At 44.7% G+C, this 23,096-nt stretch overlaps 1 protein-coding gene across 5 annotated transcripts in view; it reads right to left on the reverse strand.

The window, feature by feature from the left end:
- The window catches only part of HDAC9 (histone deacetylase 9), a 450,375-nt gene that overhangs the window by 272,695 nt on the left and 154,584 nt on the right, over positions 1–23,096 (reverse strand). For 3 of the 5 annotated variants that reach the window (XM_088653965.1, XM_035130280.3, XM_035130275.3), the window contains one exon: positions 913–975. In XM_088653965.1, the coding sequence (XP_088510091.1) occupies positions 913–975 (63 nt within the window). Of the gene's footprint in view, positions 1–912; positions 976–1,365; positions 1,678–23,096 lie in introns of those variants that run through there. The other 2 variants (XM_088653966.1, XM_088653967.1) reach the window with 2 other exon arrangements.

Here is a 23,096-nt window from a genome sequence, read left to right on the forward strand (position 1 = left end):
CTTCTGTGATTTTTCACATACCATGCATTGCAAACAGGTGATGACAGTAGCCAGGAGAGCTTCTAAACCTGGAGAGGGGGGTAGTTTCAACAATCTGGTAGCTGCATCTTTAAAACACCTGTTCACTAGATACTTTCAGCGAGTCATCGCACCTAACTTTCACTTCAATGTTCCCAAATATGTTTCAAGCCGTGGAAAGGAACTACAAATCTGGTACAAGCAGATGCACTTTAGAACTAAGCTGACAAAGCACCGCTAGGGAATCAGAAAAGCATGCTAGCAGAAATCTTTCATTGTCTGCGATTTTCAGAGATAACATTACAGAAGGCAGCTTTAAGCTTATTTGCACCGGATAGGATGAGTTACATCTTCCAATTCTGAGCTGTTGTCTACTGGTAAATTCCGCGCTCCCCCCCCCCAAAAAAAAACCTGAGAAAACCTGAGTAGTCCTAGCAACTGCAATAGAGGTCTGAGCCCGTACAGGAAATCAATTTTTTTAGGATTGCAAACAGCTACCGCAACCCTAAGCCTCACTGGTTCAGATGGCTGCCTTACTGTGGTTGGGAGTGTGCAGGCTTACTTCCAAGCAAAAATGCTTCATAATACAACCACCCGTCAAGCCCACTTGTAAGCAAGACAGGAAAATGCAAAAGAAAAGAAAATTACTTTCTTTTGCTTGGAAACTAGCATTATATCTCGGAAGTAATGCTGTAGCAGAGCTCTTAGCTGAACAAGGAGCTGGATATAAACGAAAGATGCAGATGCAGAACTCAGCAACAAATTCTTGACAGGTTCTGTGTATATGGGTATATAATACATGCATACATATACTCTATATGGAGACACACACTGCCACACACACACATATGCAACTATCAGATCGAGAAGCTGAGTCAGCAAAGAGCTTCTTACCTGAGCTGATCATGCTGCGCATTCTTTGCTGAGCCAAGAGCTGGTCACGTCCCGAAACTCCATCTGAGGAAAAACACGATTCACTCTCGTAAATTGTCTTCAGCATATTCCAATCAGGCTGCACTTCTGCTACATGAAAGATTCATCATCAACTGTTCAGAGGCGTTGGAAACGACCCCTTCTGCTCCTGCTTCCTCCTCCCCAGGATGAGTGGTTAAAAAAAAAAAAGCCAAACCAAAAACAATACCAAATGGCACTAAATTACCAACATGTGCATATGTATACATATAAAGGAAATATTTCTATACGCAGGGTTTTCTAAAGTACCAACTATGACAGCAATCCAGTTTAAAAACCATTTTACTCTGACGCAGAAGCTTAAGGCACAATGATGCACAGGTACTTTTTAAAAAAATAAATAAAAATAAAATAAAACTGTTAATTATTATGCACCTCTCTAGTTGTGTTAGTTGTGCTCTGGAAGCCAAGAGCAGGTGGAGGAGGGATATATTTCTCCCTCAGGTTATTCTTGGGAGTCGAGTGAGAGAAATAAAACCACTTAAAAACAAAAACAAGCAAGCACAGTTTCTAGGGACCTGACTCCCTAGGGGTTTAAGTTTCAATTACTCCCAGCCCTGGCAAGTGATTCTGTCTCTGGGTCCTCTTCCTCCTCCTCCTCCTCCTCCTCCTCCTCCTCCTCCTCCTCCTCCTCCTCCTCTTTGATTGCCTGCCTGCTTGCCTGCCTGCTTGCCTCTCTGTGTGTGTGTGCAAAGTTGGCCGGAGCTTGTGAGAGCTCATTTGCATACGGATCAACAACAGCCTGGCCCACAGGCAACAGAAATAGAACAATGGCTGGCCTGAGCCAAAAATAGGTCAAGCATGGCCAGATGATTGGAGCCTGCATGAATGCATTTAAAAATACCTCGGCTCACCCAGCTGGCCAGTCCCTGTCTCACAAAAAAAAAAAAGCTGCAGGTTTCCAGCGTGATCCTATCCAAAGCAATTACCTTGCCAAACCTGCCTCTGTCTGTATTATGTGTTTATGTTACTGTGCCTCCCTGCATGTTTATGTGTGATGGAGAGAGACCTGCGTTTCGATTGTGTTTTTGATGCCCTCGCTCCTTTTGAGTGGACTATGTGTCATCTTTTGACAAAAGAGGAAAAGGGGAACAGGTCCATGCTGGGTCTAAAATAATACCATGGAAGGTTCTGCTCATAATGTGGCTTCTGCTTCTCCCACGCGCAGCAAGCCTATTTTTGTTGCCTGCCTCTCTGGCTGTGTTGCAGAGAGTTGGCTGGAGCCCTACTATCTCGCCGCTCAGTTGCAGGATGTACAGGCAACTGACAACAAAGAAAGAACCAAAAAGGAAAGAAAGAAAGAAAATAAGCCAGCTGAAAGCCATCGCACCCACCCACCCACCCTGCCGTGCCCCACTCCCCAGGGAAGGGAAAGCACATCCAACAAGGAATTGTACTTTGATTTCTGAATAGATTGTTCCCCTTAATGTCAGTTTTCAGCTGCAGCACAGCGTGTTAAGCGCTGCAAGCTACAATACCCCTCCATCTGAGAGGAGGGAAGTGCTAAACAATTTATACTGCAGAGCGCTCTAAATATAAAAGGAAGTGTTGTCTTAAAATAGCTGCTTCCAGAGTCGCATAGCAATGTTTAAAGGTATACACACTGGCACGCCTCATCCTGTCTTTCAGAGCCACTCGTGGTTTACACTGCAGGGAGAGGCACAGAAGCCAAGTGGGGATTCGAGACCATCTAAGCAAATGCGAAGCAGCAGATAACAAAAGCAAGTCTGTTGTTGTCACGTGCGTCACTCAAAGTCTCATTGCCTTCCTTCTGAATGGTATGTGTGTGACAATATGCTTTTTGCTTCGGTATCTGCTTATACTTAGAAAGGACCTGGTTCCCTGCTTACATTTTTGTGCACCTGCCTAACATTTGGATAAAGCTGCAGTCCAGCCTGCATTCAGTGGTGCCAACTGAGCACCCAGAGGAAAGCCAAGGTTCCCATATCTCTTGCTCTCCACAGCCCTTTCCTCATGTCAAGTAATCATATTCCAGTTTGCTGCATACACACTCAAGAATGGTCACTAATTATCTTTCAGTACTTTATTCATTTATCTGGAGTATTTCTTTCCTGCTTTATAGCTCCAAGAGCTTCTCAAAGTAGTTTACGCAAGGTCCTCAAAACAAAACCCTACTCAATTCTGGGACAGGAATGACAACCAAAAAAAAATCACACAGCGTGTCTATACGGAACCAGGAATATTCAGGCTCTTGACTTTGTTCTTTGTGACAGCATACCAGACAGCATCTCTCACAAAAGACTCCTCTGAGGCCAAGGAGTGGGGCTGAGCTGTTGGATTCCCCCTAGCCACGATGGAAGCAGACTTCCCTTTGATGCCAGTTGCCAGGCAACAGTTCCCAAACTCAGTCCATGATTAATGGTTTCTCCATATGTTGTTGGGCTACAACTCCCTGGCCACCGGGCCTCCTGGTTGGAGTGAATGAGAGCTAATCGCAATTTCATCTGGAGAGTCTCCCATTCCTATCGTAGACTCAGGCCTCGTCTGCACTACACATTTAAAGCAGTATCATACCACTTTGAACAGTCGTCATTCCTTAGGGAGAGGGATTGATTAAGCCACTGAATGAATTGCAGCTCTGTGAGGGAAATTGGGCTCTGTGAGGGGAATTGGGACTCGGGTGGCACTGTGGGTTAAACCACAGAGCCTAGGGCTTGCCGATCAGAAGGTTGGAGGTTCGCATCCCTGTGATGGGGTGAGCTCCCGTTGCTTGGTCCCTGCTCATGCCAACCTAGCAGTTTGAAAGCACCTCAAAGTGCAAGTAGATAAATAGGTACCACTCCGACGGGAAGGTAAATGCCGTTTCCGTGTGCTGCTCTGGTTCGCCAGAAGCGGCTTAGTCATGCTGGCCACATGACCTGGAACCTGTACGCCAGCTCCCTTGGCCAATAAAGTGAGATGAGCACCGCAACCCCAGAGTCGGTCACGACTGGACCTAATGGTCAGGGGTCCCTTTACCTTTAAGCAATTTTCAGCACCCTTAGCAAACGACAGCTCCCAGGATGCTTTGGGGTTGGGGGAAGCTATGACTGTTTATAGTGGCACAATAATGCCTTAAATGTAGAGGGCCAATGGGGCCTCACTTAGCAAAGGAGCCAGCCAATGAAAGACAAATAAATTCACCATGTAGCTTTCCATATATTGGATGTAATGAGATAATGGCCTTGTATGCACAGAACTGAAGCACAAACCATGGTTTACTACAAATGGGCAGGATGTGCATGCTGCTCAAATCATGCCTGCTCTGCTTCTCCCCTTTCCCATGGTGGGAAAGAACAAACTACAGTGTCGGCATAGTGTTATGTGCAAATCAGTTTTCATAATTTGTTTCTTCCAAACAAATCACAAGCAATAATAACAATAATAATATCAAAGAGAGAGAGAGAGAGAGAATCAAGAGTGAGGTAAGTATGGATGTAAACATGAGAAAAACCCAGCACCATTTTCCAGAGGAAGAGAGCTAGGGCTGAAAGACCAGGGGGGGAGGTTGTAGACGCATGAAGGCAGTTATCCTAAGCACAATATAGGGGACTGTAGTCCTGCTTCCATGGCAGGTGCCTGATTTAGCAACATCCATAGTGCGTTTTTCAATCCTACAATATGTTGCAAATAATGTAGAAAAGAATAACTGGTCAAAATGCAAGAGACATGTAATCACACTCCACAAATGCGTCTTAAACCAATCCTTTTTAAATATTGCCTGAAATCACCATTATTTAACAATAATTAGTGGGGCAGACTTGTATAAATAAAGCTCTCTTGTTTACTAGTTTCTTCTCATGCGTGGTTGCTGACAAATCAATATGAAGCAGAGCAAAGTGACCAAACTGTATGGATCACTCTTTCTAGTGACGTCAAGACAATCTAAAATGTCACTGCGTCCTCACACTGGGTGTGACTGGCACCTACTCTCTGTATTCCCATGTGGAACGCAGGGAAATTACAGAGCATGGCATGGCTATCCATAGCAGGAACAATTCAGCAGGAGCTTATCTCTATCCCCCACTGATAAGAATGAAAATCTAGGAGTGCCTTTGTGCTGCACCCATTAATTTAAGTGGAAGCTATTCAGAAGTCCTCCTCAATGGGCTGTGCATTTGGATTTGCAGGAAATGAAGGTGAATTAGCAAAGGGAAAGCTCGCTTTATTTATTTTCCTTGACTGCTATCTCCCACCATGACAAAAGGTTCAGGTAACTAACAATCAACTCAAAACAAAGGCAGCACCATTTCGAAACTCATTGTTAGTTCCAAAACCCAGGTTATGCTACTCTGTTACCCTCTAACTGCCAAATGTCAATAATAATAATAATAATAATAATAATAATAATAATAATAAAATTTGTATTTATACCCCGCCCTCCCCAGTGAGACCCGGGCTCAGGGCGGCTCACATCAATAAAATTACAGTAAAACGTAAAAGAAAGAAAAACAATTGATTAAAATGCGGATTAAAATACAATTTAGATTTAAAACTTGTTTTAAAATGCAGCCTCATTTTAAAATGGCCCAAATCAAAACCCAAAGGCCAGGCGGAACAGCTCCGTCTTGCAGGCCCTGCGGAAAGATGTCAAATCCTGCAGGGCCCTGGTCTCCTGTGAGAGAGCGTTCCACCAACTCAGGTCCAAAACTGAAAAGGCCCTGGCCCTAGTTGAGGCCCATGTGATGGGCACTCTTGAGGTATTTCCCTGGTGCTCACTGGGTTTTTAAGGCCCTAGGCCAGCCTTCCTCAACCTCAGCCCTCCAGATGTTTTGAGACTACAATTCCCATCATCCCTGACCACTGGTCCTGCTAGCTAAAGTTCATGGGAGTTGTAGGCAAAAAACATCTGGAGGGTCGAGGTTGAGGAGGCCTGCCCTAGGCCATAAGTGCATGCTCTCCAACATTTCTCCGATGAAAATAGGGACGTCCCATTCCATAATGGAAATTTTACTATTTATACCCCACACATCTTACTGGGTTTCCCCAGCCACTCTGGGCAGCTTCCAATTTATTTATTTTTTTAAAAACATAATAAAATGTTTTTTTTTAAAAAAAAAAAAACCTTCCCTATACAGGGTGTTTTTTTTAGGATAAATTCTAAAAATATATCAAACACAAAAGCAAAAAACAAACAAACTGCATTTCAGAAACAAAACAAAGACAAACAGAGGCAGCCTCTCTATAAAAGTTACACCACAGCCATTTTGGGTGAACGCAATCGAATTTCTATATATGTGTAAAATTGCCAAAAAAATAATAGAATAAAATAATATATTTAAAAGGTTTCAATAATCATACAGCATTCTGGTTCATCTCTTGTGGGAGAGAACTGAGGTTAAGAATCTTGCCACCTGCAGAGTTCTGTTCGAGTCATTGTCTTGCAAAACGAGTGCAAGATGGGACTCTGGTGGTTTATCCGCAATTTCTTGAATTATTGAATTCAATATATTTGTGCGGGCCGCACTGTATAAGGGGCTGTTGAACATTATATGCTGGAGAGATTCTATCGTTCTATTGTCGCAACCACATAGAGCAGAGACATGACCTTTGGAAAATCTGTGACTCAAAACATTTGAGGGAAATACATTAAATCTTTCTTTGATGAACGCAAACCTATGCGATGCAACAGAGAGAGAGGAAGGATATGCTGGAACCTGATAAATTGGGGTGATACCAATATTCAACGGTGACCAGACCTCTCCACCCGTCATAAGATTGTACTGTAAGTCAATGTCATCCAGTCCAGCGTTTCTCAACCGCTGTTCCGCGGCACACTAGTGTGCCGCGTGACGCTGGCTGGTGTGCCGCGACGTGCCGCGACGAGAAGGGCGATTTGCATTGTCACGTGCCTGGCGGCCGCCAATAAACAACACTAACCCACTGGAAAGGAAGCCGGCCGGGTCACGACGCGGGGCGAGCACAGCTCTCAACAGCCACCACCACGGCCTCGGACGTGAGAGGCGGCCGGCGGGTGCTGCTGCTGCTGTTTGTCTCGGTCTCGCTGCTCTTGCTGGCAGCGCCCGGGGCTTGATCAGCGCGAGGTCACGGGCCGACAAGCAGAACAGCCTCCGGAGGGCAGCCAGCAGCGTCTACGAGGGAGTGAGCGGCCTCTTCGGCGAGAAGCACGTGCTGGCAGAGAAATCAGCAGCTTGTGAAGCCTTATTACAGGAGATTGCAACCAACACAGCAATTGGCAAGTGTTTCTTACAGTCATAATTCACTGAGATTTAGGACTTACCCCACAAACTAAACTGGGCTCTCTCTCTCTCTCTATATATATATATAGTCAATATAGGCACAGAGTTAAATTTTTTAACTTTTTTAATGGTGGTGTGCCTCGTGATTTTTTTCATGGAACAAGTGTGCCTTGGCCCAAAAAAGGTTGAGAAACACTGATCCAGTCTTTGTTTAATGGACCTTTTGGCTGAAGCAAGGTCTAAGTTTAGGGAGTCTGATGGAGAAATTCCATAAAATAGGAGTTTGGCATGGATTTTACTCGCCCATGGGCTAGCAAATTCGTCTCGCCATAGGCATTGTATAAGATAGTGACTGGATAATCCATGCCAGAGAAACAGCCAATAGTTAAAGACATGTCTCCATAAGAGAGATTCTAATGAAGGGATCTTCAGTTCTAAGCGTATGGATGTATTACTTACACACGACGGTAGCTTTAGGAGTCAATGTAGAAATTGATTTTGCAGCATCACTAAAGGCGCAAGGTTAGCCAGCACGACCCATAACGGGGCGGCATAGGCCATTGTGGCAACCACTTTTACATTAAATACCTTTAAAGCCGATGGAACATGCATGGCCTCCTCAGAGAAAAAGAAACGCAGCAGAGAACGGGACAAGGCTTTGGCCTTGTTATGTAAATATTCAATTTGTGCTTTCCATCCCGTATTATATTGAAAGTAAATTCCTAAATATTGAAATTTAAGGACCTGTTCAATTGCCTTCCCGCCAAGCTTCCACTTATAAAGTTTCCGACTTCTAGAGAAGATCAGTACTTTAGATTTGGAATGATTTATAATTAGCAAATTAGATTGACAATAAAGAGCAAAAATCTTAAGCGCCCTCTTAAGATCAATTCTCGAGTAGGAAAGGATCACTGCATCATCCACATATAACAGCAAGGGACAGCGGTAATCCGCGAGACGGGGGGCATGGATGGTTTGATGGGACTCAACTAGTGGATTTCTCATATCACTGATAAACAAACTGAATAGGTAGGGTGCTAGTATGCACCCTTGGCGGACTCCTTTATTTATTGGTACTAACTTAGTGAGATCTCCCGCGGGGGTAAGTCACACCCTGGCAGCTGATCCTTTGTGTAGTTGGATTATGAGCCACATAAGTCCTCTATCAATACCCCACCACGCAAGTTTTCCGCATAATAGAACTCTGGGGATGCTATCAAAGGCTTCCTTCAGGTCTATGAAGGCGGCACAAAGCTGACCACGACAAGCAGCCGAGTATTTCCGTGCTAAATGGTAGAGGATTATAGCATGGTCTGTGGTAGAATGGTTAGGTCTAAACCCAGCTTGTTCATGTCCAATCAGATTGGACTCACCAGCCCACTGAGTCAGTCTCGTTAACAAAAAACGTGCATATATTTTCCCTATGATCGATAATAGGCTATTATTCTGGTAGTTTCCGGGATCATCTGAGGGGCCTTTTTAATAAATTGGAATTATGATGGCCTCCTTCCACGCTCTAGGTACAAGGCCGGTAGCATTGATTGCATAAAAGGTTTTAGCTAGAATTTCGGCCCACTATACAAGATGAAGTTTAATGGCCTCCACAGGGACCAAATCGGGCCCGGGGGCCTTGCCCGTTCTCAGCTGGGCTATTAATTCTATAATTTCTTCTGGTTCCGTACTTGGCCAAATGGGTAGATGACTAAATAAATGATCCAGATGAACAACAGGGACTTCTGCCTGGGAAAAGCATTTCCTCAAGAACTGTTCCCATATGGGGGTGGGAATGACCATCAAGGGATATTTCCTTGTTCTTCTATTGATTAAGGACCAGAATTTACGTGAGCAACGCGACTTAGAGGTGGCAATCAATGCCTGCCAGCGATTTAATTGCCACTCACGTTTGGCCGTTTTCTGTGCCTGCTTATAGGCAATTTTGGCCGGAGAGTAATTTGAAAGGAGGACAGAGGCGCCTGAGGATTTATATTCATTATAGATGGCACAGAGCTGGAATCTGGCTTGCTTGCATAAGGAGTTATACCAAGGTGCACCAGAATTGAACTGACTCCGATTTACTATATGGGATGGTAACGTAAAAAAAGACGGTTAGATCCATTAAAAAAAAAGTGAAAAAAGTCTTAGAATCGTGTTGGGATCAAATAGAACTACCTCTGTGTCAAACTGGAGCTGCTGGGACTCAGTTAGGAAAAATTCCGAGTACTTTTGTGCCTGGGCCATTGACCATTTAATTCCTCTTACTTTGGTGGCAGCATTCATTTCCATGCGGGTTAGATGCCTGCAATCAGCCAACTGCAAGTCTAGAATAAGTTTGGCAACTAGAGGTAAATGCATGGGCGTAGGCAGGGGGGCAGGAGGGGGCAATTGCCCCCCCCCCAGAAGCAAAAGGCTAAGGGGCGCAGCGTGGCAGCCCCAGGCTCCCGCTCCCAGCGCGAAGCTCCAGAGGCGCGCGGGGAGCGTAAGCGGAGGAGCACTAAGCAGGAGCGGGGAGTGTAAGCAGAGGAGGCAGCCACAGGCTCGCGTTCCCTGCGTGCCTCTGGAGCTTCGCGCCGGGAACGGGAGCCTGGGGCCGCCTCCTTGGAAGACCTGGGAGGCGCGGAGGAGGCAGCCCCAGGCTCGCGTTCCCCGCACGCCTCTGGAGCTCCACTCCCGGCGCATGGGGCCGCCTCCTCAGAAGAGCTGGGAGGGTGCAGGCCACGTAGCCCTGCCCACATTCCCACTGTGGCCCCTCCCCTCCCACCCCTTGCCCCCGCCCCTTGCCCCCCCCAATTTTGATCCTGGGTAAATGATCGCTAGGTTGTACATTATCTATCTTGAAGAGGGAAAAACACGAAAATAAGTCCCTTGAGACTAAAAAAATAATTGAGGACACTGTTAGATTTTATGCCCAGGTGGGTAAACTCTCCCGGTATATCAGGGGGAGTTAGATTCAGGCAAATGGCCATTTGATAAAGAAGAACTCCTGCTTCATTAACTCTAGTATCTTTAGAAGTTCTTGATGAAATAAAAGTTACATCGTAGTTTTGGAGGCAGGGGTCCACCCACCACTTGGCCTTAGTCATCGACTCCCAATTGGGGGCTGTGCGGGCATTGAAACCCCCCCCCCCCGTTATGGAGGGGGTATCGGGGAACTTGACATAGCAAGACCTTATACAGGATTGCCTTCAGACAACTCATGGATTGGATAACTCCATACCCTCCAACATTTCTCCAATGGAAATAGGGACATCCTAAGGAAAAGTGGGACATTCTGGGATCAAATCAGAAACTGGGGCGGCTTCTCCAGATCAGGGATGTCCCTGGAAAATAGGGACACTTTTGGAGGATCTGTAAGTGGTGAGGGTGCTTACCCTTTTCTCCCTTGAGAATTGACCTGAGGAAGGAAGCTGGAAAAGTGACACTTTTTCCCACTTATTTCAGCTCTATGTCCTTTTCAAGCCTCGGATTAATTCTACTGGATCCCAGAACTCCTGGAAAAGAAAATGTTTATGTGTGGGTTCTCTGTGTCTCTCTCTCTGTGGTGAGGGGTGATCTGTGGGCTGAGGGAGAAGGGAGAGAAGTAAATGGAAGGGGTGCTGCCCATAGCACTTGCTCACAAATTTAGGTTGCGTCCATGGGCCTAAAAACACCGTTGTACCCTATGTTAGATGCTACTGTCCTTTGGCAGCCAACTTTAAACTATTAGCAGGCTAACAAACCCCTCCCTAGAACCAGAAAAATGGGGAAGGTCTGACATCTCGGGGGGGGGGGGTGTGAGCCTTCAGATGGCAGCTCAAGTTGGTACCAATCTCTCAGCTTTACTCAGCTCTCGTCCTTTTCGAGGCACAGTCAGGTAAGAGAGGCCTGCTCCAAATGAGGCATACATGCCTGAAGGTGGGAACTGAATGGTAAATTGAACCACAAATTCTAGAACGTAGAATTGGATGGCTATCCTCAAAAAAATTATGGGCCTGATTATTTGTTTTCCAGATTTGTTGCATACTGTACTTGATAAGCTAGCAATCCATATATCTGATGCTGAAAAGTTTTATACATGCTTATTCATGAACATAATACATGGTCTCAACACTGATTTCTGTTTTTCAGCAGATGGAGACTTTGACTTTCAAGGAACTTTCAAACCTCTGCTCATCCATGAAGCTTACTGGGTAGCTTGGGGCAATTCATCTCACCTTTCAGCTTATCATGGAGTTATTTTAAGGGTAAACTAAGCCTAAATTGTAGCCTGCTCTGTATAAGAAATATAAGACATAGAAGCAACTGAAATTACAAATCATTCAATAACCTTGGCATGGCAGACTAGAGTAATCAAACCTGAATTAGAGGATTTTTTTGGGGGGGGAGAGTGAGAGAGAGAGAGAGACAGTGTTAAACAGCTCTGAGACTAGCTGTGTCTCCTAAGGATATTTGAGCGTGTGAGATTTTCTGCATCATTTGACCTGCTAGGATAATTACTAACCTGCTGTTATTACCTCCCCTTTTCACACTGAAATACTTCAAGGTATTTTTATCTTTGGGGAATTTGTGGCTAGTTTGCATGATTCATTTGCTCTGCAAGGGAAAATAACATGGTGCAAAAATAATAGAACGGTACAGAGTTGGAACGGCGAGCAAAGCTACCCTGAACTTTTCCCCCCTAACAGGTGAAGCAGGGGCGTAGGGAGATGCTGAGACACCCGGAGCGGCAAATTGCCATGCACCCAGGGGCATGGTGTCGCTACGTAACAACACATGCATTACGTAGCACCGGATCCAGCGTGTGCGCAGTCAGCACGCGGTCACGGTGATGTCACCGTGACCCGATGCTGAATGCGAACGCGCTGGATCCGGCACTTGCGCAGTCCGTTCGGGGTGCTGCTGGCCTGCGGCGGCTCCACGGAGTGCCACTCGTGCACGGTGACCCGTTAAGGGGTGCCGCCGAGCACATGCGGAACACCGTGGAGCCGGCGCACGCCAGCGGCACCCCGAACGGACTGCGCATGTACAGAAATGCATACAGTAGACGAAAATGTGCACAAGAAGTGGGTATTTGTGAAAATAACATACAGAAAACCATTGTTTGCAAATAAAATAAAATACGTAGATTAGTCAAAACTGCATACCAATATGTGTTAATTCAGAGAAATGTAGCCATAGATAGGGTTGTTGTTTTTAAACAGCAACACAGAAATTGCTGTAGAAATGTGGAAAACTGAATTTAGAATTGAGAAAAATGAGAAACTGAAAGAAACTGCCCTGAGACCTCTGGATATAGGGCGGTGCATAAATTCAATAAATAAAAAATAAATCAAAATGGGCAGCCCCTCCCTAGTAGGAGCAGGGATCATAGAATTGTAGAGTTGGAAGGGACCCTAAGGGTCATCTAGTCCAACCTTCTGCAATGCAGGAATCTCAACTAAAGCATCTATGACAGACGGCTGTCGAAACTCTGCTTTAAAACTTCCAGTGAAGGAGAGTCCGCCGCCTCTCATGGGAGCCTGTTCTACCATCAGAGAGCTCTTACTGTTAGAAAGTTCTTCCTGATGTTTAGCTGGAATCTCCTTTTTTGTAACTTGAATGCATTGGTTTGGGTTGTGCTCTCCAGAGCAGGAGAAAACAAGCTTGCTCCATCTCCCATGTGATATTTGAAGACGGCTGTCATACAATACGATGCAGCTATACTCCCTCTGGTTATGGAATCCTGCTTTTCCGAGCAGCCTGATTTCCTAGCAGTGACAATTAGGTTGAGGTGGCTTTGAACAAAGAAATTGCTTCTCCTTCTCCTCAAGATTAGTCCCATTGAACAATTGACATACTAGCTCAAGGATGTGGAGGAGCTGTGGCCTTCAAGGCTTCGTTGGGACTTCAACTCTCATGAGCCTCTGTGTGGCCAATGGTCAAGGATGATGGGGAATTGGAGTCCAGCAACATGGAAAGCACTTCAGTTTCCTCATCCCTGAACTAACTAACCAACTGGAACATGGTTAGTTAGTTACTCAAGTTAGTATGGCAACTCAGTCATGGTTGTTCTTGCCTCCACAATTGGATGCAGTAAGCTTCTGAATTTTGCAGAAGAAGAATATTACTGTCCTGCTTGCTAGTTTCCCACAAGGCCTCTGGTTGGTCACTGTGAGAACGAGATGTTAGGCTAGATGGGCAACTGGCCTGATCCAGCAAGACCCTTCTTATGCTCTACCAAAGTGCAAGCAAATAGCAAACATGGCTACTTCCTTGGGCCTTCCGCCCCACTGTGAGAAATAACAGATCAGGGTGCTATCTGAGAGGGCTCTTGGCATAGCTGCCAAGTCTCCCGTATTCCCCAGGAACCCCCCGTTTTTCTAGCTGTTCTCAGCTGAAAAAACGGATTTTTTTTGTTTTTCCCCAGTTTGTTTTTTCTGGCACGGCGGCCATTTTGGAACTGGGCGGAGCATGCTCAGAAGTGACTTTTGATGCAGCTCTGCCCAGTTCCAAAATGGCTGCAGTGCAACTTCTGGCGCGGTGGCCATTTTGGAACTGGGCAAAGCAGCATCAAAAGTTGCTTCTGAGTATGCTCCGCCCAGTTCCAAAATGGCGGCAGCGCTACTTCCGGTCTGCTACTTCCGGCCCGGTCCCTTATTTCTCCCACAGGAACTTGGTAGGTATGCCTCTTGGCTCCTCCATTGCTTGGCCACATTAGATGCTTCCTAGCTCAGATGAGACACAGTTAATTTCTCTGGGCTTTTTTTAGAGTTGTGGTCAAGTTTCTGGGAACTGTTTTCTCCTTGCTTATTCATGATTTTGTGCTTGATTCTCTCATTGATTGGAGTAATGCTCTTTATGGACCAACAAAAGAGCTTGCCATTTCCCACACGCTCCAGCAACAAGAAAACATAACAACTCTGAACTGAATTAGTCTTTGCCCAGAATTTAACAGCCTGGGTCCTACAGCTCACCCTGCATTTATAGCTAATGCAACAACAATAAACGTGTGAGGCCCACAAAACCACCTGGATATGCAGAGGTTAATGCTTATAGGTGCGCTGTGGCCAAGCCAGTTCACTTTAAAAAAAACCACTCAAGAAATTGGTAGGTTATATAAAAAGATAAGCATTGTGGCATCATGGAAGAGGTATGCACACGACACCTGGCATATTTTTGCTTTCAGCTCCAGCTATTCCCGTGCTGAGCTCTACAAGCATGCTGCTCAGGATGTGGAGAAGAACGCTGGCAAGAAGCATTACATCGCATCTCAGGAATCTCTCCAAATGTTTTCCTTTCCACATGTGATAAATAGTGCTGCAATTTCCTCCTCGTCGGATTTAAAGAAAATGCCAGGCTTCCAAGGTTATAGAAAGCCCACTGCAGACTGAAACTTGAACTCTACAACTTCAGCTACCTGGGAAGGGAGTAAAGGGTTTTTTGCCACAGCTGATCATACATTGTAAAATATGATGGCTAGAGGGGCACACCAGTAAGTCCAAATGTTGGCATTTGCAGCTTTGAAAATCTGATAATTATCCATTTACAAAAAAGGGTTGTAGCACGACCACCTCACAACAGAAGGGTGGACTTTTGTGGGGAGGGGGCTCCAAAAAACTCCCTAAAATAAAATGGCATTTGCTGCACCACCGAAAGTGAGCAATGATGGAGCCAGGCAGGGAAGCCTGAGAGTCACATCCAGATCTTGGGACACCACACCTGAAAAGGCCATTGAAAGACCTTCATTGGCTCCCAGTATATTTCCGAGCACAATTCAAAGTGTTGGTGTTGACCTTTAAAGCCCTAAACGGCCTCGGTTAGTAGCGCCCACCCTGTGGAACACCCTCCCATCAGATGTCAAAAAGAAAAACAGCTACCAGACTTTTAGGAGACACCTGAAGGCAGCCCTGTTTAGGGAAGCTTTTAATGTTTAATAGATTGTTGTATTTTAATGTTTGTTGGAAGCCGCCCAGAGTGGCTGAGGAGGCCCAGCCAGATGGGCGGGGTAGAAATATATTATTATTATTATTATTATTATTATTATTATTATTATGTCTCAGCTATCCATTCACCCCATTTCTGATGGTGAAAGGGCCCAAAGCAGGACTGCAGAAGGAAAGATTTGGGGCAGGCTCATACGGATGAAGGTGTTTCTTTAAATTGTCTGAACCAAGTCCTAAGGTCTTTACCACTTCTCTTTGTGAACCAACATGGTGGTGGCTGATATATAGGTCCCTTTCGTTCCAGTGACATGACTGATGAGGGGCATAACTGCGCCGTTTGTGTTCCTGTCTCTCTTTCTGCTCTTTCATATGTGGCAGCCAATTCGTGCCATTGGGACAAACACACCCTGAAGCTATTTTGTTAGGCCTTGCCCCCTTTTGTGCCCACAATACCTTCTCAACATTCAAAATCTGCCCATTGGCCCCAAACGGTGGGCAGCCTCTGAGTCAGTGATTGCCCTACCTGGCATAAGCCATAAAATGCAGAACACATTTTAAGGGGGTCTCCTACGCTCCTGGAATGCTATGTTCCATCTTACCTAAATCCACACTTTGACACTGCCCTCCTTCACCTGTGATAAAAGCTGGACGCTATGGATAGTCCTCTAGACCTGAGAATATTGGGCACAAAGCTGCTGCTGTGCTTGCACAGGGGGTCGTATAGTAGGGAATTAACAGGCCACTGCTGCTCACTGCCCCGCTCCCAAACCCAGCATTTTTATTTCTCTATTTCCCATCATTCTCTCTAGCAGGACTTGTATTCTGAAAATGCAGGTTGCTTCTATGGAACTCGTAGGAATATATTTATATATATCCCAACTCTAAGCTAGTTTCAAAACTGCAGTAAAACTCATTCCGCAGGGCAAGTTAGACTGGCTGAAAATATATTTATATGTGAGGATAGAAATAAATATTAATTCTTTTGTGAAGGGGGTTATAAATAAATATCCCTGAATAGTAAAGCTACAAGATCCAAGTGTTTTATTGTGCCACCTGGAGACAAGAGCTGACAAGGTAATTGTTAGTTTCCTTCTAAATCTACCACAATAAAGAGGTCTATTATGCAGAGCTGGTGCACAGCTTATTGCTGCTTCAAGTGCTAATGAAGCCTCTGAAGGCAAAATTTATTGTAATAGTGTCACGGCAGGAATTCATTGCTCATGGAACTTTTTAGCAAAACCAATGTATTAGCAGTGTAGAATAGCTTCTTTTATTACTAGCAAACACTCACGAATGAATATCGTTGGTTCACAATGTTTTGCTTTGCTGATATTTGTCTAGGCACACAATTTTAGAGGCAGGCATAGTAAACATCAAGGGACACGATCCGACAGAACGCACTCACGCCTAACAGTGAAATTCTAACTGTGTCTACTCAGAAGTAAGTCCTATTGAATTCAGCAGGGCTTACTCCCAAGTGAGTGGGATTGAGACTGCATGCAGCCTGTCATTTCCTTGCTCCTGAGAAGATATGGCACTGTTAATGATTATTTTAGCGAATGAACCCTCCTGTCCCAGATCTATGCAAACGACACCTCTAAGGGCTTTGTTATTGTGATGCTCAGTTGTACACTAAGCCTGATTTAAATAGCATCTACTGGTAATTTCTCTCCTTCTCTTTCAGTCCCTGTGCCCCCCATAACCTCTGTGGAGGTTCAGGGTGTCCTCCTGAACAGCCTGTGGGGGACTGATGGAGGACCTCCAATGTCATAGAATCATAGAATCATAGAGTTGGAAGAGACCACAAGGGCCATCCAGTCCAACCCCCTGCCAAGCAGGAAACACCATCAAAGCATTCCTGACAGATGGCTGTCAAGCCTCTGCTTAAAGACCTCCAAAGAAGGAGACTCCACCACACTCCTTGGCAGCAAATTCCACTGCCGAACAGCTCTTACTGTCAGGAAGTTCTTCCTAATGTTTAGGTGGAATTTTCTTTCTTGTAGTTTGAATCCGTTGCTCCGTGTCCGCTTCTCTGGAGCAGCAGAAAACAACCTTTCTCCCTCCTTTATATGACATCCTTTTATATATTTGAACATGGTTATCATATCACCCCTTAACCTTCTCTTCTCCAGGCTAAACATACCCAGCTCCCTAAGCCGTTCCTCATAAGGCATCGTTTCCAGGCCTTTGACCATTTTGGTTGCCCTCTTCTGGACACGTTCCAGCTTATCAGTATCCTTCTTGAACTGTGGTGCCCAGAACTGGACACAATACTCCAGGTGAGGTCTGACCAGAGCAGAATACAGTGGTACTATTACTTCCCTTGATCTAGATGCTATACTCCTATTGATGCAGCCCAGAATTGCATTGGCTTTTTTAGCTGCTGCATCACACTGCTGACTCATGTCAAGTTTGTGGTCTACCAAGACTCCTAGATCCTTTTCACATGTACTGCTCTCAAGCCAGGTGTCTCCCATCCTGTATTTGTGCCTTTCATTTTTTTTGCCCAAGTGTAGTACTTTACATTTCTCCTTGTTAAAATTCATCTTGTTTGCTTTGGCCCAGTTGTCTAATCTGTTAAGGTCATTCTGAAGTGTGATCCTGTCCTCTGGGGTGTTAGCCACCCCTCCCAATTTGGTGTCATCTGCAAACTTGCTCAGGATTCCCTCAAGCCCATCATCCAAGTCATTGATAAAGATGTTGAACAAGACTGGGCCCAAGAGAGAACCCTGTGGCACCCCACTAGTCACTACTCTCCAGGATGAGGAGGAGCCATTGATGAGCACCCTTTGGGTTCGGTCAGTAAGCCAGCTACAAATCCACTGAATGGTAGCATTGTCTAGCCCACATTTTACCAGCTTCTTTACAAGAATATCATGGGGCACCTTGTCAAAGGCCTTGCTGAAATCAAGATAGGCTACATCCACAGCGTTCCCTTCATCTACCAGGCTTGTAATTCTGTCAAAAAATGAGATCAGATTAGTCTGACATGACTTATTTTTCAGGAACCCATGCTGACTTTTAGTGATCACAGAGTTTCTTTCTAGGTGCTCACAGACTGTTTGCTTAATGATCTGCTCTAGAATCTTTCCTGGTATTGATGTCAGGCTGACTGGGCGGTAATTGTTTGGGTCCTCTCTTTTCCCCTTTTTGAAAATAGGGACAACATTTGCCCTCCTCCAGTCTGCTGGAACTTCGCCTGTTCTCCAGGAATTTTCAAAGATTATTGCCAGTGGTTCTGAAATCACCTCTGCCAGTTCTTTTAATACTCTTGGATGTAGTTCATCTGGCCCTGGAGACTTGAATACATCTAAACTAGCCAAGTATTCTTGTACTACCTCCTTACTTATTCTGGGCTGTGTTTCCCCTGCTGAATCATCTGCTCCATATTCTTCAGGTCGGGCGTTTTTTTCTTTCTTGGAGAAGACTGAGGCAAAGAAGGCATTGGGGAGTTCTGCCCTTTCTCTGTCCCCTGTTTGCATTTCACCATCTTCTCCTCTGAGTGACCCCACTGTTTCCTTGTTTTTCCTTTTGCTACGGACATACCCATAAAAGCCCTTTTTGTTGCTTTTAACCTCTCTGGCGAGCCTGAGTTCATTCTGTGCTTTAGCTTTTCTGACTTTGTCTCTACACGTGCTGGCTATATGTTTGAATTCCTCTCTGGAGATTTCCCCCCTTTTCCATTTTTTGTACATATCCCTTTTAAATCTTAACTCAGTCAAAAGTTCTTTAGATAGCCAGCCTGGCTTCTTTAGGCACCTTCCATGTTTCCGTCTCATTGGTATTGCCTGAAGTTGTGCTTTTAATATCTCCCTTTTAACAAACTCCCAACCATCATGAACTCCCTTCCCTTTTAGTATTACTGTCCATGGGATTTCACCCAGCGTTTCCCTAAGTTTTCTGAAGTCGGCTTTCTTAAAGTCTAGAATTTGGACCTTAGTATGCTTGGTTGCTCCTTTCCGCTGGATAATAAACTCCAGAAGAGCATGGTCACTCCCACCTAATGATCCTGCCACTTCTACCCCACTAACCAAGTCATCACTATTGGTTAGGACCAGATCTAAAATGGCTGATCCTCTTGTTGCTTCTCCCACTTTCTGGACAATGAAGTTGTCTGCAAGGCCAGTGAGGAATCTGTTCGTCCTTATGCTCTTGGCTGAGTTTGACATCCAACAAATATCAGGATAGTTGAAATCCCCCATTACTACTATCTCACTTCCTTTGGAATGCTTGGCCATCTGTTCCAGGAAGGCATCATCTGTGTCCTCAGTTTGGCTTGGGGATCTATAGTAAACTCCCACAATGAGATCACTGTTGTTTTTCTCTCCCTTAATTTTGACCCAGATACTCTCAATTTGGCTTTGAAGTTTTAAATCCTGGATCTCTTCACAGGTATACATATCCCTAACATATAAAGCTACTCCTCCTCCTTTCCTGTTTGGTCTATTTCTCTTAAATAGATTGTATCCCTCTATTACTACATTCCAGTCATGAGACTCATCCCACCAGGTTTCAGTGATGCCTATTATGTCATATTTAGTTTGCTGTACCAAGAGCTCAAGTTCATCTTGTTTATTTCCCATGCTCTGTGCATTAGTATACAGACATTGAAGACCGTTGATCATTCCCCCATGTCTCTTATTTAAGGATATTTTCGTCCCACCACTAGGTCTGCATGCTGCTTGCTCCATTTGGTCCTTGACATTCGGATGATCATCTTCAGCATTTGATAGACTCCTACCTTCAGGACCACTGTCTCCCTCCCCCACATAAGTCAGTTTAAAGCCCTCCTGATGAGGTTTTTGAGTTTCGTGGCAAAAACATTCCTCCCAACTTTTGTGAGGTGCAGTCCATCACTTGCCAGAAGTCCATCTTCAAGAAACTGCAGACCGTGATCTAGGAATCCAAACCGTTCCTGTTTGCACCATTTGCGAAGCCAGTTGTTCACTTCCCCTATTTTTCCCTCTCTCCCTGGGCCATGTCGTTCAACTGGGAGGACAGAAGAGATGACAATTTGTGCATCTAATTGCTTCAACTTCCTGCCCAGAGCCTCATAATCATTTTTGATCTTCTGTAAGCTATGGCTTGCAGTGTCATTGGTTCCCACATGCACCAAAAGGAAGGGGTATTTGTCGGTGGGTTTTATGATTCCTTGCAGCCGTTCTGTTACATCTTTGATCTTGGCCCCAGGTAGACAGCACACCTCTCGAGACATCTTGTCAGGCCCACAGATTACTGCTTCTGTACCCCTCAGTAGGGAATCCCCAATCACCACTACACGCCTCTTCATAGGCTTGGTTGGGATTCTTCCATGTGCTGTCCCTTCCAAGGTTACCTGCATATTCCCAGAGGACTGACTTGGTTGCTCGTCTTCATATTCCTCATCAACTGTGATGAGGGAGAGATCCTCAGGTGGAGTCTGTTTCTCGTCTTCCATGAGCACTTCAAAACGGTTGTGTAATTCTAAGCACTCAGAGCGATCCCTGGGCCTTCTACTTCTATGAGTCACGTTCCTCCATACATCTGGCTGCTGTGTTGGGGAACTATGTCTAGCAGAGGCACCTTGCATGAGATGTCTCCACCTGCTTTGGTGCAAATCTGCTTCGACGGATGTTAGACAGTGGAATTGCTGCCAAGGAGTGTGGTGGAGTCTCCTTCTTTGGAGGTCTTTAAGCAGAGGCTTGACAGCCATCTGTCAGGAATGCTTTGATGGTGTTTCCTGCTAGGCGGGGGGTTGGACTGGATGGCCCTTGTGGTCTCTTCCAACTCTATGATTCTATGATTCTATGATCTATGCTTCCCACTCATGCAGTTCATGAGCCCCAACCCTGTAGAGAGGGTTTAGGCACAGAAGAGAGGAAGTGCTGGTTGTTTTATCTTCCTTCTACTCATGCAATCTCATTGTGATTTCCTTTTCATTGTTCACTTTAATGGATAAGGTACAGAAAGCCTAAAGCCATGGATTCATACTTACAGCTTTGACTACAACTCTTTTTTTGGGGGGGGGGGAGGTGCTCCAAAAGTAAAATTTTGATCCTTAGTTTGTAGGTACCCTGAATGTGGACATTATTGCAACTACATATACAACATACATTGAACATTTTTGCCATCATATTGTCAAATTTGCATTTGCAAACACAAGGTATGACTTTAAAACACAGCTGAGATAAGAAAAAAATCAAGTAGGATCCAGCTTGTTGGCCACACATTGACATAATTAACTTATAGCAGTGTCTATGTCCAATACTTTGGCCACCTCATAAGAAGAGAAGACTCCCTGGAAAAGACCCTGATGTTGGGAAAGATTGAGGGCACAAGGAGAAGGGGATGACAGAGGATGAGATGGTTGGACAGTGTTCTCGAAGCTACAAACATGAGTTTGACCAAACTGCGGGAGGCAGTGCAAGACAGGAGTGCCTGGCGTGCTCTGGTCCATGGGGTCACGAAGAGTCGGGCACGACTAAACGACTAAACAACAACAACGTTTAAAAAGCAATATACCTCTGGTAACCAAATTCGAGGGGCACAATGGATACATTGCATTATCTTCTCCTGGCTGTCAACACTTCTGGGACATTATTTTTTGCCACTTGGAGGCAGAATACTCTGTTCATTCAAAAATGACAAATCTTGTGCTGATACATTGCTCAGTCCTCCTCCCTTAACTATTCTAACAATTTTATTTGGAAAAGACTCACCTCCTGCTGACAGAAGAGCACTGGTAATCTTAGGACTTTGATAGATGGGCAGTATTTGCATGCAATAAATAAAATCTTATATTTCAGGGTTTTTGTTTTGTTTTGTTTTTGTTTTACAACCCTTCATTTTCCTTCTTGTGTTACTTTACTTATTTATTAAAAACTTTCTTTTCAAGCGCTAGAGCTTAGCACGGGACAGCAGTGAGTGGAAAAAAGTGTCCCTGTTTCAGGAGACATGTACGATGGCATGCCTCTCATAAAACTGTCCCGTTGTAAATATACATATCTGAAGTGTTTCACTCTAGCTAAACCCTTTGCTGAAGAACACCTTGTAAGGCTCTTCTAAATGGCACAACCTTAAAAGCTCTGGGGGGCCATAATTCTGCAAACTGGAAGCCAGTGCAGACAGCAATTCCCTGAGCTGAACGCAAATCTAGGAAGTCTGCTGCCAACAACAACAATGAAATTCTTTCTTTTATTATACTGTTTAGATTTTAAAAGCTGGGCAAAGCTAGGTAATATGAACTGCAATGGCTGATGATAAACATATAGACCATTTGAAAATGCATTGCATAGGAATGGGCTGATTTCTCTAGCCAGGTATTCTGCCTTTTATAGTGTCTAGAGAACCGACATTTTTAGGAAATGTGTTATAAGAGCAGTCATGCTTTCCCAGCCGCGGCAGTTTAAATTGCAACTTCAAAGCCAAGTACTCAAACTTTTGTGCTGCAGAAAACCTCTAGGGACAAATAAGAATAACAACAACAACAACAACAACAACAACAACAACAACAACAACAAATAATACTCCTTTCTTGGCCATGTGATTGTGGGGACGTGTAGGCTAGGATAGAAAGAGTGAGGTACATACGAAAATAGTTACTTTTTAATTGACATGGAGTTTATTAATATTACTGTTTTGAAGTACAGGAAACGGATGCATCCTCTAATTCCTGGCAAAAGAGGCAATGCTTGCTGTTAGGGAAGACTCACCAGTGTAAATTTCTTTTAAAAGCAAATGAAAGAGGAAATGAACGCACCATCCTTTATTTTAACTTAAAGCTAAATGTAAAAATAAAAGCGAATGTGAAAAAATGTGGGGAGGGGCATTGGTGTTGGTTTTTCACATCCATCTTTGCCCAATCTGCCTGAGGGAGGGGTGCAAAGTTTCCAAATCCCATGCCATTTGGATGGAAAACACTGAAGTTGCAGGCAACAGAAGACAAGATAGGGCTCCTTTGAAATCAATGGCAAAACAAAGGTAAAAAAAACGAACGCAATTACGAGAAAACAAAACGAAAACAAAAGAT

This window comes from Zootoca vivipara, chromosome 11 (assembly GCF_965207765.1).
Source record: "Zootoca vivipara chromosome 11, rZooViv2.hap1.1, whole genome shotgun sequence".
NCBI lineage: Eukaryota > Metazoa > Chordata > Lepidosauria > Squamata > Lacertidae > Zootoca > Zootoca vivipara.